The sequence below is a fragment of the Dermacentor variabilis genome, chromosome 6 (genome assembly GCF_050947875.1).
Source record: "Dermacentor variabilis isolate Ectoservices chromosome 6, ASM5094787v1, whole genome shotgun sequence".
Lineage (NCBI taxonomy): Eukaryota > Metazoa > Arthropoda > Arachnida > Ixodida > Ixodidae > Dermacentor > Dermacentor variabilis.
In genome coordinates, this window is record NC_134573.1 from 45,398,532 (window position 1) to 45,415,271 (window position 16,740).

A 16,740-nucleotide genomic window follows, 5' to 3' on the forward strand; every position below is an offset into this window, starting at 1 on the left:
GATTTAGGGCCGTGGCCCGCCATCTTGGGGATCAGCTGTGTGACGTCAGTAGTAACAAAGAATTAAAGTTGGAGTATGTTCACTTAAGGTGGACTAAAGTGAATTAAAGTGAGGTATACTGTATGCGGGTGACCTAAAGTGTAGTACGGTGGATTAAAGCGGATTAGGGTTGATGTGGATTAAGGTTGGTGCAAATTACAGCAAGGAGGATGAAGGTTAGTACAAAGAGTAAGGTGGACGAAGGTGGATTAGGGTAGAGTTTTTGAAGGACACGTGACAATGTATGACCTCACGTATCCTGGACGTTGCCATTTACTTAGAGAAGTCATATTGGTTGCGCATTTTGATCACGTAAGAATTCTTAAGTGAAGATAGGTCCTCCTGTCGAAACATTGGCCAGCCTTTCTGAGACACTTTATCCCTGTTTACAAGCTTTATACCACAGTGTGACATTCCACCTGTCAGCCCATTTCTTGATTTTGAAGTGACTCAATTCATTGCCTCTAGGCAAGCGAAGTTAAGGCCCTCCTGCGCACGCTTCAGGCTTTGCCACGCGATTATCACTGTAATTTCTGTATAAATGTATATAAGATAAGTGTGTCCTATTGGCCCTCGCCGTAATATTTTTGATGTAGTTTTGGCCCAACGTTTAGCCACATCCTTCTTATTTAATCTCTCCATGGACAATCTACGATAGTCGCACGGTGACATCGTGCACTCGGTGACATGCACGATAGTCGCACGGTGAGATCATGCACTCGCTGCCTGCCTCAGCCGTTGGCTAAAGCACCCACTACAAAAGCATGAACGTCGCGCCTTGGCCCCATGCTCGCGCGACACGGCCTGAGCAGGTTTTCTGCCGTTAAAAGACACTCAGGCGTTAACTCCTTCTAGGCGTTGACACGATGCCAGCAGTTAGCGCAGCTTGTTCTGCCAACGCAGAGCTCGACTGCCCGGCGTCGCAGCGCGAATAAATTTCAAAACTAACAGCCCCTCAAGAACGACACAGCAGCGGCCTAGGTAGTCTGTAACATACTTTCTTGGGTATATTTCATGATGTCTTTTTCGTGGAATATAACGACGACTTCGTATTCCCGACAGCGAAAGCGGTAAGCGAGGGAGAAAGCTTTATTGACAATCATGGAGCGACAGGAAGCGGCGTGCGTTTTTGGCACGCGGGCATCTTCGGTAATAGGTCGTCCACAGAATCACGGACTCATACGCGATAGGATCAACGCTACGTCACAAAGGCTTCCTTCCTCTTGACAGAGCACCCGTGCGCCAGAAAATTTCGCCGTCAGTCGTTCCTCGCCGCTCCTACGCAGCCCTTGCGGGGTGGACACAAGGGTGCAGCTCTGCCTTGATTTTAACACCAGAAATCAAAGACCAGGCAGGATCGTGTGGTGCTCCAGGTAACTTTTCAATTATCCTCTCAATGAATATTTCTTGATTGCCTTCGCAAACACTGTATGCTTTTTATGATGAGTATTTTTTTCACCGCATGAAACTGTGAAATTGAGCGATGAAAAAAAACTGTGCAACTGAGCATCGCTCAGTAATGCTGAGTGATGCAACTGTAAACAAAGCAGGCAGAAACGGTAGGGCCCTGTTTTGCTCAACAACGGTAGCCATGGGGCTTCCTATTGAATCATGAAAAAATTGTGTGCGTTGCAATTTTACATGTGTTTCTTTAAATGTGCCTTCTTGTTTCCGAATTGCGCTTCGCACTGCATCAAAATTGTTTCGCTGTTCACGTTGCATTTCTCAGTGCCACATGCACCGTACTGGCCCGATACATTTTCTTTAATGTTGCATATTTTGTAATTGCCAGAATGCACATGTTTTTTTGGTCGTTTTGTTCTTGGGCATGTAATAAGTATGAGATGAGCAGTATCCTGCCTCTATCAGCTGCTTCTTTATCAAGTCACCTGACACGTTCAGTCACTGCATGCGGAAAAACTAATTCTCGCTTACAGTTAAAAACATTGCCATCTAGCTTCAGTGTGACATCTGTGCGGAAATATTTTTACTGATCATCCGCAATGTCAAAAGTTATGCCTGACTTTAGAGTCGCACACTTGTCGAAAGCTTTTCTAGGTTTTACGGGATCTCGAACGTAAAACTTGTTTCTGTATGCTGCACTTTATTTATCATAAACTCACAAATATTTGCTAAATATATTACTATCAACAAACAATGACACGTTAGAACAATCCAGCACTGAAAACTATAGTAACCTATAGTACTATAGTAACTATAGTAAAAATAAAGCTCAATAGTTAGTTTAGCAAAAGGATAAAAACGAAACATGCTACCCACTTCGCGTACACCTAAATAAAACAATGTTTAAGGAAGGTTTCTCTAACGACGAAATAGAATTTTCCAACTCATGGACCGTTGCAATGAATGTTCTGCTTAACAAGTGTTTCGGGAGATGACGAACTTCTCCCACTTTTGGTGCGGCGTGACAAAGCATACACTCTATGTTTCTCGCACATATTTCATTTTCATATCTTATTTCCTATCTCCATACATTGATGTGCTTGTGTGCGCGCCCGCATGTGGGTTTGTGTGTGTGTGCGCTGGCGCGTATACAGGGTGTTCTTTAAGCTGCACCAAATTTTTAAAGTTATAAAATATAAAAAACGGTAACATTATGTTTACCATTCGAGTGTACGGGTTGGTAGCCTCTAGATACATTGCAAATTCCGCACTTACGTACGTAATTACATAAGTTACGGTAACTGACTTTCTGATTATCAACCGTAACTGGCTACAGCAAATCAGTACATTTGAGCCCGTCCTCGACATTACCTATCCCACCGTTCAAATTTTGAATAGCGGAGTTCATGCGGGAGCTACGCGAACAATTAGTTCCTCTTGGCAGGCTCCCTGAAACCGAAACTGACTGGAAAAACGAGCGCCTGTGTCGTCAAGGTTGCCGCCCCCCAGTCTTTCGTCACGTCTCCGAGGTCACCGTCGGTCCGGCCTCCCGAGGAGCTTGCGTTATCTCCTTGCTGTCTGCGGCGTTGGCCTAGCGCTTCAATGCCGGCGAGCCGCCAGATTTGCTGTCAATTCGTTGGGCACCGCATAAGCGCTGTAGCTCCAACCCCTCTCTTTAGGCCTTTAGGTGCTGCAGGTACAGCGTCATATCAGTGTGTATCGTCGACAGCAAACGACACAGCTCAAAATGTCATCACTGGTCGACACTAGGCTGTCAGTCCAAGAACAAAAATTGACATGGTGATCGTTTATTTGGCTATGAACGGAAATGCTTGTTTAGCGGTGCAATACTATTACGCCTGCCATCCAGGCGATCCTGTACACACGCCTTCTTTATACGCGTGTTTCAACGTTTTTGCCGCAGCTGTGTCGCTAATGACATGGCGGACACCGAAACAACATGTGATAAGCAGAAAGTTCGAAGAAGCCATTCTCCTATATGAACATACTAGGATATTTTGTGGCAAAGTCCGCAGCAAGCACGCGAGAAGCTGACGACTCTTAAGGAGCACACATCAAAAAGTGTGCAGAGTCCCCATGGAACATCGATTGTACCCATTTCATGTGAGCCTGCACCAAGAACTAAGACACACGGACTTCTTCAGACGCCTAGACTTCAGAAATTGGGCACTGAGTCGGGTAGACGGAGAAGCATATTTCCTAACTGAAATAATTTGTACAGATTAAGCCCAGTTTTCTCGAAATTTGGTTGTGAACTTTCACAGTGCGCAATATTGAGCCAATTGAAATCCCCGCTCGCTCCGTGAGCACAACCACCAAGTATGGTGCTCGGTTAACTTGCGGTGCGATATTTACGATGACAAAGTTATCGGGTGGTACTTTTCTTTATTGCACACTCACTGGGATGCCATAAACCGAGCGGATGCCGAAAGAAGTTGTAGAATAATTCATTGCTGAACTGCCTCTAATCTTCTTGGAAGACACTTCGTACCAACACGACGGCCCTCCTTCGCGTTCCTCTTCTAGGGCTCTGTCGTGCCTTCACAGCACTTTCGATCTTCAATGGATAGGACGAAATAGACCGGCTTTGTGGCCGGCAAGCTCTCCAGACCTTTCCCTTCTAGATTTTTGCCGACTAGGCGAACGGACGGTTCGCCTAGTCGGCACTTGTCCGCCCGGAGCTTGATGCCGTATTCCCTCAAACGCTGCAGAATTGCTTGCAGATTCGTATTTGGCTGATCCTTCACATCTGCTATTAAGACATCATCTAAGTACGCTTGAACCCCTGGAAGACTTTGCAGAACTTGCCCAATTGTTCTTTGAAAAATCGCAGGTGCAGACGCGATTCCAAATGGCAGTCGATTATAGCAGAAGAGGCCCTTGTGTGTATTTATAACAGCTAATTTACGCAAATCTTCGTCTAGAAGAATGTGGTTGTAGGCATCGCGTAAATGCAAGATGCTGAACTGCTGTCCCCGCGAAGCGTAGAGAAAGTGTCTACTACGGGTAGAGTATACCTTTCCATTTCACAAACTGGGTTCAGTGTTACTTTAAAATCTCCTCAGATGCGAACTGTCCCATCGCTTTTCAATACGGGAACCACCGGGGTGGCCCATTCTGCATAGGAAACAGGCGAGATAATGCCTATGGCCACGAGTCGGTCTAACTCGGCGGAGACCTTGTCTAACAGAGCGAACGGAACGTTTCTTGCCTTGCAGAACCTTGGTGTTGCTCCGTCCTTTATATGCAGCCGTGCGGGTGGCCCTTTGATGAGTCCCAAGCCCTCCGTGAAAAGGTCAGCGTACTGCTCCATCACGGGTGCAGCTCCTTGGCTCTCCAGCTTCACTTCGGTTGACCGCGACGTGATCTGAAGAAGTGGCGCCCCTTTTATTTCGAGTTTCTGCAGTAAGTCGCGGCCACAAAGGCTAGGGCCTTCGCAGTTCAACACTACAAGATTGCAGTCAACTGTCGCAGACTTATAGGAAGCTTGCATTTGCAGAACGCCCAGCACTGGTAGCTTTCCAAGGTAACATGAAAGGGTTAGCGCAGCCTCACAAAACGGCGGCCACTTATGACGATGAGCTTCGTATATTGCTTTAGGCACCACGCAGACAGGCGATACGGTGTCGATTATCATTTTCACCGGAATTCCATTCCACGTGACAAGTTTCTGTATGGGCGGAACCAGACATTACTTTTTACTGACCATATTTGCAATGCATTGCTGCCGCTGTCTTCAATTTCAGCTGAACGTTCGGTTATCGCCAAGGTTCGATGGGCGGGAACTGTTCGCGAGCCTACTCGCGCCAAGTTACCTTGTCGCCCGCATTTGTAACACCAGCGCATTCGCAGCGAGCACGAATGGCTTGATGCCCTTGTCTGCCACAGCAGCTACATTGTTGCACTGACATACTCGGTTCACTCCTTGATATTGCGGATTCCCCTTTCCGCTGAAAGTTGAGCCCATCGATGGCTTCACCTTGACTGTTTAACTGTTGCGAACCTAGCTCTGCACTTTCTGCTGCTAGAGCAAGTGCTTCGGCTTCCGCAAGAGTTAAATCCTTCTTGGCTAGTAGCTGTTTCTGCAAGTTTTTCGACCGCACTCCGCAAACGATGCGATCCCTCAGCATTCGCTGCAACATCGAAGAGAAATTGCAGTTATGGGCTATTCTACGAATCTCTACGATACGCCTGCATAGACTCTCCTTCTTGTTGGTTTCGATGAAAGAGCTTGAAACTTTCCGATATCTCGTTAGGAGATGGATCATAGTGCTCATTCAAGGTTGAAACGACTTCTTCATAGCTTAGCGAGCTCGGTTTTTAGGTGCTACTCTACCGCAAAGAATCTCCACGGTCCTAGATCCTAACGCCGCAACCAGCAAAGCTCTCTTCTTGGCGTCGTCTGTAACCTCGTTTGCTTCAAAGTAAGCGTCGACTTTTACGAGATATGCGTTCCACTTATCTGTGTCCTCTATAAAATCCGGAAGCTTGAGGGCCATGGTCGCGGCTGGGCTGATTGGCGTCTTCGTGTCGTGGCTAGTGCCCGGTCGTTGTTGCGTATCCGTGGGCGTTCTCGTCGCCACTGTTGCGATGGTTGACGGGTGAAGGCAACGCCCCTCCCGTAGTGAACGAGACAGTCGTTCCAGCCGAAGAACGCCGGGTTTATTCACGCTCGGAAATATAAAGAAAAGATAAGGGGAGAGGGAAGGTGTGACAGAAAGAGTGCGCACATGCGCACTGAAGGAAATAGCTTGCTTGTCATGTTCATGGGTTACCGCAGTATGTATGTATGTATGTATGTATGTATGTATGTATGTATGTATGTATGTATGTATGTATGTATGTATGTATGTATGTATGTATGTATGTATGTATGTATGTACGTACGTACGTATGTGCTCCTAGAAATCTTGAGCTGCTGCTTTATATAGGCTCACAGAGTAATCCAAGGTGAAACAGGTATCTTTCTAAGCGTTTGTTGGTTTCATTAAAATATAATAAATTTTTTCTTTCATTACTTGTACCCTAACCTTTATCACTAATTCAGCTTTTGTGAAAAATATTTATGTTCAATATTGCTCTGTCGCAGCTCATTTCACAGTTTAATGCTAACGGGACCAAATATTACGCATATTGCATGTTATCGAGCTTGGTAGCATATGCTGATTGTGGTAGCAAATACGAATGTTGTATGCAAGGTGATCAATTTTAGGTTCCGTAGAATTAAAAAAAAAGATCACCTGTGACAAATAGCATACCTCTTTTCATTGAGCTGAATTATACAAAGAGGCGGACATCATCAGCAGAAGAAATCGTAACACATACTCGACAAATTAAAGAAAATTACTAATTATCTTTTCAATCTTAAACTTACTGCACATATCGCACTTTCGGTATGTTGCCGGAAAGCCTGCAAGGTGCATCCATTAGGAATAAATTTACAAAATGACACCACTTTCGAAATATGATATTCTAAAATACAGGACGAAATGCATGGGCGTTCCAGTTACGTTTGTGCTTCTATGCAAAAAACGATGCACTCTTAGGGTGAGTTTGATGGCGCATATCTCCTAACTAGCTTGATCTTGGAAATTGATTTAGAATGGATACGTCTTGCAAACTCACTGGTTGCAATTCATAAATTGCGGGTGCTTTAACGCAAGCAAAGGCCACTCTTTGCCCAAAATATTGTAGTTTACCTACAAATAAGAGCTCAGAGAGTTCAATCATGCACAGCTACTGCAGGTAGCACAGGGCTTGTCATTCAAGCAAACGTGACATGTTCGTTTTGTGCATTAGATGCTCTTACAGGTGCGACTGATGTTTAGTGCCGCTATGCAGTTGCATGCTATCGCGCATAAGCTACTTTAGCGCTTTTCTAGACCATGTTCTGGTGAAACCTCATTCCCCCAATGGTTAACTGCTGCATAAAAAATAGCGACAGTCGCACAACCTAATTTTTTAAAGGCGATAAGTTGTTCTGGCACTTGACTAGCACACGTCAATAATATTTTCTACATTAGAGCTGTCTACACGACAGTTTTCAAATTCTTTGAAGAAAATGAGCGTTTCTTCAACGTACTACTACTGCCACTCACAAACAAAAGGGAAGCGATAAATGGCTGAAGAGTAAGTAAAGCATGTAATAAAGTATTGGGGGTATGCAGGAGTCCTTACGTAATCCTTGAGCCTTATTTTATTCAAGGGCGCACTGACGGGCCTTTAACATTTTCATTCTTCCCACTTGAGCTATACAGGGTGTTCTAACTGTCACGTACCCAGATTTAAATATATTCAAATGCCCCGTAGGTGGACAGAACCAAGGTAATGCTGCTTGGCCTCACTTGAAGACACTCAGAATATAATTTTTTTCTTTTTTGCATCCCGGCTAATTATATAATTAGTCTTCATTTTACCTATTCAACTGCTGAAACATTGTACTCGATAAAAACTGTGAATCGGAAAATTGTAGAGCAACATGAAAAACTACCCACTCACTTTTCTGTTGCTCAATACGTGTTATTTAAAGGTGTTTGGGGAGCGTGAAAGAAGCCTGCAAATAAAAGAAAAATTTCCGCGTGACTGGCCTGTCCAGGCACATTGCGTTTATCCATGGGCTTTTTCACGCTCGGAAAAACACTTTTATGTAGCACGTATTGAGCAAAACAAACCAAAATGGGGAGTCATTCATGTTACTCCAAATTTTCGTCCTATATCTCATCAATCTACAACACTTCGCCTGTGTCGCAAAAAGAAAGCAAGCAAGTAGAGCTCTTCATCAACATCTAGAGCTTAAAGATTCTCCTAGTCGCCTGTAATTGCCAAATGCAGCAACCGTTAAACAATCATCTAGAGTTATCCTGGTGAACTTCGTGTTGGGGCTTACGAGGCTTTTTTTTTCCTTTTTCAGGGGCGCCTAAATTATCACTGCACAAGGCCTTCCCTTCTCTGCTTAAAATTTCATCACGAAGTGCTTGGTCATTCGAACGTACATGCGATACTGCACAAAACTCGTGTGACTCTCTGGTAAAGTGACCTCTGCCATTACCAGCTTCAGGAAACGGAACGATTATGAACGGCAACAAGGATGTCCAATCGGCCAAGCAACGGCAATATCTGTGCCCAGGTTTGGCAGTTAAGTATGCCATTGAGAAATGGCTATACGCATTCTTGGGGCACGCTTTCATCATCGTAGGAGGCCTCGTTGGTTTTGCACTCCTGCCTGCGCTGCTGGTCAGCCACCACTTGCATCAGGCCTTCTTCGCCTTCATCTATAGAATGGGCCAGCGGATCTGGGGGAACAGCTTCGCTGAAGTGCGACGCACTCTACTGAAGCAACTTGACAGCTTAGTGTCGCACAGCGAGTCGCTCAAGGCTCGAAGTGCTGTGCGTGTGCTTGAGGTAGGCGCGGCCTTTGGACCCAACCTAGAATTCGTGTCTCGACCTGTTGAGTACTGGAAGATGGAGCCAAATACTCAGTTCGACGCTGCGTTCCAGAATAACCTCGAGGCGAATCCAAAGGTATTCACTTTTTATTATAATTCCAATGTCTTGACGCAGGCCACAATGTGAGGCTTTTACGAACGGCGATTTCAGCCCATGTGCATTTTATTCCGCTAGAAATATAGGTGCATTTTTGCTGTCGCCGTGATGTTCTGCACGAAATCCGAGGGCAATAACGCCGTAGGCGCGTCAAACGCAGTATGTGCGAGGGAAGGCGCGGGAGGGAAGCTAACAGTCGCGTCCCAATATGACGTGCACGAGGGAGGAAAGCGTCGAGAAACGCGCGGTCTTCCGTTGCGCGAAAGTCTGAGAGGGAGGGAATTGGCGCTATACTACGGGAGCAACTGCGTTTTCGTCACAGGGCGAAAGGGTAACTGACGATCGCAGAACAACCTCGCGCACGACAGGGAAGGCGGGGGGGGGGGGGGGGGAGGAGGGGGAGTCTTTTACCCCACCAGCAAGGCGTACTTTGCGCGGCCGTGCGCCGGGAACGCGCGCCATATCTTAAAAGCGATCTGCAGAAGAATCATACTTTTGTGCGTGCTGTGTTCTCGCCGCTCAGTTTGCCTCGAAGAGCTTGAAAACACGCAGATCACTCCAATCGGAGATATTGCCGCGCTTGCTCACGCCAACGGCTTCACAGCGAGCGTCCGCGGTCATCAAGTGTGAGGTGTTATTTATTTATTTATTTATTTATTTATTTATTATACCTCAAAGGCCCCAGAGATGGGGTATTACATGAGGGATGGGCTTTAACAAAACAGTGATTCGAGAGCAGACTTGAAGTGATGAGTGTCGGAGTGGTGCGTGATGTCGGCAGACAGACCGTTCCAGTCCCTGGCGGTTTTCACAAACAATGATCGTAGATGAGGCGTAGTCCTGTTTTCCTGTGCGCACTGGCACCAGGGTTGTTAATTCAGTTAGTAAGCGTGTGTGTTCAAGTTTATACGGACGATACAACCACTTTTCTTACTTTATTCTTATTAATTTGCTATTGCAATCGATATTTCACCTTTCGGGAGAAACCGCCACCTGCCGCAATAGCTTAGCAGCTATGGTGTTGTGCTGCTGAGCACAAATACCAGGGATTGAATCCCGGCCATGGCGCCCGCGTTTATATGGGTCGAAATGTAAAAACGCTCGTGTCCCGTGCATTGGGGGTCAGTTCAAGGTCCCCTGGTGGTCAAAATTAATCCGGAGTCCCCACCACTACGGCGTGCCTCATGATCTAATCGTGGCTTTGGAACGAAACGCAAAATTCGTTCATTCATCCCTTGGAAACTGCGGCTTCCTTTTATAAATTTCAACTACGGTTAGTTCAGTACGTGCACTCAATTTCTAAAATGTGACTTTCTACACAAACGCAAGTTCGCGCACTGCTAATCGTAGACCTTGACTACAATTTTGCTACCACCTGTACTTACACTAAACTTTCAAATTTTGTCTTAACCTAACATCATTTTGTCTAAAAGAATTTATTGTGGTTTGATGTTGGTTGAACGGCTTTGTAGGTAAACAATAGGCTACTATTTGATTCGGTTTAGTATCAAATTTACCAATGAGCTCAATGCCAAAGTCAAAACAAGAATTCTTTTGTTTATATCTAGCTTTGTTTTATAAATAAGTACTCGCTAAATCACACACCATCATTTTTTTAATAAAAGGAACAGACAAAAACATATATGCTGATACCACACACTGTGGGAATTGATGTAAGCGAAGCTTTGTATGCAGTTTGCTTTGATTGACGATAATTAGCGGGGATGTTGGCGGCTAATGTGTAACTTCTAGAGCGTTTAGTCCAATACAAGAGTGGCTAGTTGATGGTAAAGGTAACCTTGTGAGCAACAGTACTGTTTGACCGCATAGTCCACAAGACACACAGGGAGGCACGTTTGCTTGAGGGGTCGTTTTGCTTTATTGCTCACAATCTCTGAAAGGGTTGAGCGTTACTATTGCCTCACATACAACATCGCACTTTGGCGGCAGTGTCAACTTTTTACTGAATTAGGTGCCTGTACGTAATTCAGCTAGTTCTTATAATTGTAGATATACATTGTATACATACATTTGCGGTCTGCACCACGTTTCACTGCCTACCGAAGACTCCTTGCCTGCTTGATCTTGCTCTTTGGAGCCATCTATTGGCACGTGTTTACGAGCTCCTTCTGTATGCGTGGTCAGCACGCTGTTGACACGCCAGCTGAAACATTGCAGGCGCCATGGACAGTCCGAATGCCGTGACCTTGAACTCAGAAGCCGTCTGGAGTGATAAAGGCGGTCTTCTCGCGATCCCTCTCGTCAACTTCTATTAGCCAGTAGCCAGACTTGAGATCCATCTAGAAATATTTAGCGTTGCAGAGCCGATCCAATGCTTTTTCTATCCGTGGAAGGGGTATACGTCCGTGTTCGCGATCTTGTTCAGTCGACGATAATCGACGCAGAAACGTAGGGCTCCGTCCTTTTTCTTCACCTAGACTACAGGATATGCCCAGGGCCTTTTCGACGGCTGGATGATGTCGTCGCGCAGCGTTTCGTCGACTTGTTGCCTTATAGCGTCACGTTCTCGCGTCAAAACTCGGTAAAGGCTCTGGCGGAGTGCTAGAGCGCACTCTTCGGTTATTATGCGATGCTTTGAAACTGGTGTCTATCGAATCCTCGATGACATCAGAAAGCAGTCATTCTATCGCCGGAGAAGGCTTCTGAGCTCTTCCTGTTTACCCGTGGGGAGACTTGGATTTCTGTTGAAGTCTAGTTCGGAAACAGTGGTCATCGGGGCAGATACGGCAGAAACCGAGAGGTCAAACGCATTGCTGGTTTCTTCAATTGCCTCAATGAATGAGATCGTCGTGCCCTTGCTGGAACTCCTGGCTGAAGTTTGTCAGCATCATTTTCGCTTTCCCTCCGGGCAGCCGAGCAATTCCCCTTGCTACGCAAATTTCACAATCGAACTGTACAATTTGGTCACCTTCGGTGACGCCTTCTACGTCTGCGGTTGTTTCGCTGTCGACGGAAACGACAATGCCGGAGCGAGGCGCGATGCTGACTTGGTCCTCAGGTACACTCAAGGAATGCTGACTGGAAGGCCTCTCCATCGGTATCGCTTGGTCTGTGGACATTGTTATTGACTTCGTCCTCAGGTCGATGATGGCGCCGTGTTGTTTCAGCAATTCCATGCCGAGAATTACGCCTCGCGAGCACTGTTGGAGGATAACGAGCGTTGCAGGGTAGGTCCGGTCATGAACTGTAATTTTTGCCATGCAGATTGTCGTCAGCGTTATGAGGTGTCCTCCAGCTGTACGAATTTGAGGGCCGAACCATGCAGTCCTGACTTTTTTCACTTCGCGGTGAACACTCCACTAATGACGGAGTAGTCGGCTCCCGTGTCAACTAAGGCGGTGACTGCGCGGCCGTCGACAGGCATGTCGATGTTGGTCGTTCTTTATCTTGCATTGCAGTTAGCTCTTGGCGTTGGACCACGGCTGCATCGCGTTGAGGTGTGGCTGGTACGTCGCTTCGTCAGGTCTTTGGTCGGTGCACTGTTTGCTTGCAGGCTTCGTAGCGATGGCGGCCTTTCGTTGTTATGTCGTCGAAATAGTCTCTTCGGCGTCTTCGTCGGCGGCGGAGGATCTTCGTTAGTTCGACGAACAGCAACCGCGCCTCAATCGGTTGCTGCTTTCACTTTTCCAGATATGGGCTGATGGAGCGGTTCTGCCCTGGGCCATTGTATGGAGGGCGCTGCGGCGACAGGTAGCGGCCCGGTGACGACCAACGGGATGGTCGTCGAGGGCTCCACTGAGTAGCGGCAAGGTAGTCGGAGATATTACGAGGGCATCGCCTTCCTGAGGGCGCAATGCGTTGACGGCGAACCCCCGCATTCCCATCTCGCCGTAAGGTCATCGGCGGTAGATGAGGCCTCCTTCGTAGTGAGAGCCGAGCGAACGGTGGTCAGGAGCGCGCCAGACGTCAGCCTTCCTTGGAATGCTGCTCGGGGCGATGGGTTGGCGTCCTGGCAGCGGCGGTGCTGCACGACGGAACTGTGGCGTTACCGGGCCCTGGTTCCGGCGTGGAGGCGCAAAATGACCACGGGCTACAGCGGCGTACGCCATTGCTTCCGGCTGAGGCTGAAGTTGATTGAGGTATTCCGAGTGATTGTTGGAGATCCTCCCGCACGACCGCGTTGATAGTCCTGCGCAGTTCACCGGTGGCCAGTGATTGAACTCCGGCGTAGTTTCTTGAGTTCGTGCAGCGGTTGAATTGCCGGTACCGCATTTACAGTTTCTTCGCGATTCTAGTGGACTCGCGAAGAAACTCGTCGACGGTCTTCGGTGGGCTTCGTATGATTCCGACGAAATGTTCCTCCTTCGCACCACGTATGAGTGGGCGAAATTTCTTTTCCTCCGACATTTCTGGGTTGGCCTGGCGGAAAAGACGGGCCATCTTCTCCGTGAAAATCGTGGTGCTCTCTTTGGACAGCTGCGCTCGGATTTCTAGTAAAGCTTGGGCTCGCTCTTTTCGCACAACGCTTGTAAATCTCTGCACGAAGGCATCATCGAGCCACTGAAAAGCGCGTGGGAATCTCCTATAGTCTTAGTGAAGAAAAAAGATGGGACTCTACTGCGTCCATCATCGTCGATTGAACAAGATCACGACAAGGACGTATACCACCTCCCACGGATAGACAACGCAGCATACCGGCTCTCCAACGCAAAGTACCTCTAATCGGTGGATCTCAAGACTTCCTACTGGCAAGTAATTTTTCCAGCCAACACAAGGCATGGTGCTGGCTTACGTTGTGCAGCACACACGGTCCTCCAGCGTGGAACCATACAGAAAGAAATTCAGCGAGAGCGGACACTCCCATAGAGCGCAGCGGCTGAATTGAATGTAGCGCCCCAAGCGGCCGGCATTAATACGCCAACCAATGTTCCGCTTTTGGGCGCATACATTTTGGAATCTACATGGTACGCATTAGACCTGCTGCGCGGAATCTCTTTATTATTTTGTAAAAATACTTGCGAATGATCATTACAAATGTCCATTGAATCGGTGCCACGTGAAACTTCATCAAATATAAGTAAGACCACCTGTGAAATGAGGAAATGCTCATTTCCCGTTATATGAATGCTTGTTCCGGCCTTTTTGTGCATTCATCCAACGTTGTGGCACCAGGTAGGCAGCAGTAGTTCCCGTACTCCACGAGGGGGGGGGGGAGGGCATCAGCCAGAAAAAGTAAATTACAAGCGTGTGTGATTTTGACATATAGACCTTATAAGAATACTGCGCGTAGAGGCGAAACGTGCGCAATTGATGAATGGGCAGCGTTACAGCAAAAGGAATTCGCTTTGGCCTACACGGTGCGCAGAAAATACCGAACTCATCGGAAACAATACTATAAAATATGAAGAAAACATTATTTTCAAACATTCCTACGTTCCCGGGCATTATTTCCTGCACTCAAGAGGACAAATACTTGTGCGACTGCACGTTGCAAAACAACTTGGCCTTAGCCGACGCGATGCTACGCTACGTACACAGAGGTGGCCCCAACAAAGTCTCTCAGCCAGATCATGCTAGACGTTCCGAGAATGCCTTCTACTCGCAGTCAAGGTCAGTGCATAGGTGCAAAGCCTGTTTTCCGTCATTCAAGAGACGGTACTTTTAAGTTGTTGGTTTTTCAGCTCCTAGGCGTTATCTTTTGCGTATTCTGCCGGCGCAAGCAAAATACTCTCGTGTTATCACTCTTGGCAATCGCTCATCGCATTTTCCTCAAGCTTAAGTACGGAAAGGAGGTATATCTTGTTGCAGGGCCATAAAAGGCATATTACAAAGTTGTCGCACTAAGATTCAGTACACGCCAAACTTTGTCACCTGTCAAGCTTTGTCAAACTTTGTCAAGCTGCTTTTGGCTAACTGCGTCAGAACGCCAGACGCAGCGAACGTGCCTCGAAAGTATCCCAAAAACTAATGGAGTTAATTGCCAAAAAACTCAGTGCCCTTCCACTCTGTGAACAAGGATGACCAGCTAAGCTGTGTATGTGGGCCCCTTAATGGCGAACTGCACCTCCGCCGCGGATCTGCCTGGCATTGCACTATCTTCGGAATCGGCCCACGTATGGGGTGTGCTTAACGCCTGCTTCACCTCCGCCGCAGGTCAGGCCGGTATTGCTCTACCTTCAGGATCGGCTAACGAATGGGAAGTGATTAATGCCTGCTTCACCTCCGCCGCAGGTCGGGCCGGTATTGAACTATCTTCGGGATCGGCTAACGAATGGGGACTGCTTATCGCCTGCTTCACCTCCGCCACAGGTCGGGCCGGTATTGCTCCACCTTCGGTATCGGCTAACGAATGGGGAGTGCTTAACGCCTGCTTCGCCTCCGCCGCGGCTCGGCCAGTATTGCACTAACTCCGGGATCGGCTAACGTATAGGGAGAGCTTAACGCCTGTTTCACCTCTGCCGCGGGTCGGGCAGGTATTACACCATCTTCAGGATCGGCTAACGTATGGGGAGTGCTTATCTCCTGCTTCACCTCCGCCGCGGATCGGCCCGGCATTGCACTACCCCCGGGATCGGCCCACGTATGCGGACTTTTTTACTTACCACGCCAACAACGACACGAAAATTTCCTTGGGCAGTAGAGGTACACAGCTTCGCTATAAAAGATGGCGGACGCTTAAGCTTCGCCTTTAAGAGTGGAACGCGATAGCATTATAAAATCGCTGACTGCTTTTCGCGATTCCCCGCAACTGGAGCGTACGTAACCGTGCAATGCTTACCTGGAAACGTTCGCCCTAAACGCTTTTAGCGAAGGCGGCCTTTCTCGTAGAAACGCGGCCTCTTGCGTGGGATGCGCTGTATATAAGGATCGATAGATGGGTGGATTGATGGATAGATTTTATGAGCGCCCCCTTTGGAACGGGGCGGTGGGTAGCGCCACCAAACTATTCCTATTATACTGCCTGATATCCTACCAAGGTTAAAAAACAGAAAGGAAAAAAACAACAACGAAGAATTCTCATAGCCGAATTTTCTGGCCCCCTATTGTGGACTTTGTTTTAGTACATCTCGGTTTTTGTCGTTTCCCTACTTTTCTTCCACCAATCTTCCAATCGCCTAGTATTAATCTTTATTGTGGACATTGTGGACTTTGCTCCTGCTCTCGTTGAACCCAAGGTCTTCAAGGAGGCCAGTGGTGCTTTAATCGATCCCTGGGCCATTCCCATTGTGATAAAGCATGCCTCCTCGTTTCCATAGCTATACTGTAGCAAGCGCATGTTTCTTCTTCCTTCTTATATCTCGCTTTATGAGCGCCTGTGCTAAGGCATCCTGGGGCAGTATAAGGTAAAGCTATTTCAATATGTTTTTATTCCAATCTCCTGAAGTCATGTTTGCGTAACCGCCGACGCAAGCATCGGGCACTCACCCGCAGAGTTGTCTGAACAAAACCAATCAAATGCTCCCCTCGTTCATAGGAGGTCACTTTTGTTTGCTTGGAAAACGAATAACGTTGCCTGAACTGAGCGGCTTATATTATCTCTTTGGCTCACAAGAGGCGAGGAGCATGCCCAATGGGAGAGGGATTCGATAGGGCCGAGCCACTGCACTGAATGTCTATAACCGGATAAAGAGGGTGGTGCCCGCGTTTGCGATTGGTTAGCTTTCTCTTACTTAGCTTGCGGTGGCTCGTCGACAATCGCGGCGGCATGCAACGGAAACTTAAGGATGACGCTAAAACTGATCCTCAGCAAAGAAGAGTTGGCAGAACGAGGTC

The 16,740-nt window shown here is 47.4% G+C and overlaps 1 protein-coding gene across 1 annotated transcript in view; it reads left to right on the forward strand.

Moving 5' to 3' along the window:
* The first annotated feature begins 1,204 nt into the window (after positions 1-1,204).
* LOC142584774 (thiol S-methyltransferase TMT1B-like) overlaps positions 1,205-16,740 on the forward strand; it is a 58,963-nt gene continuing 43,427 nt past the window's right edge. Inside the window, exons 1-2 of the mRNA XM_075695023.1 lie at positions 1,205-1,412; positions 8,375-8,985. Of these exons, the coding sequence (XP_075551138.1) occupies positions 8,536-8,985 (450 nt within the window). The 5' untranslated portion in view covers positions 1,205-1,412; positions 8,375-8,535. The remainder of the gene's footprint in view (positions 1,413-8,374; positions 8,986-16,740) is intronic.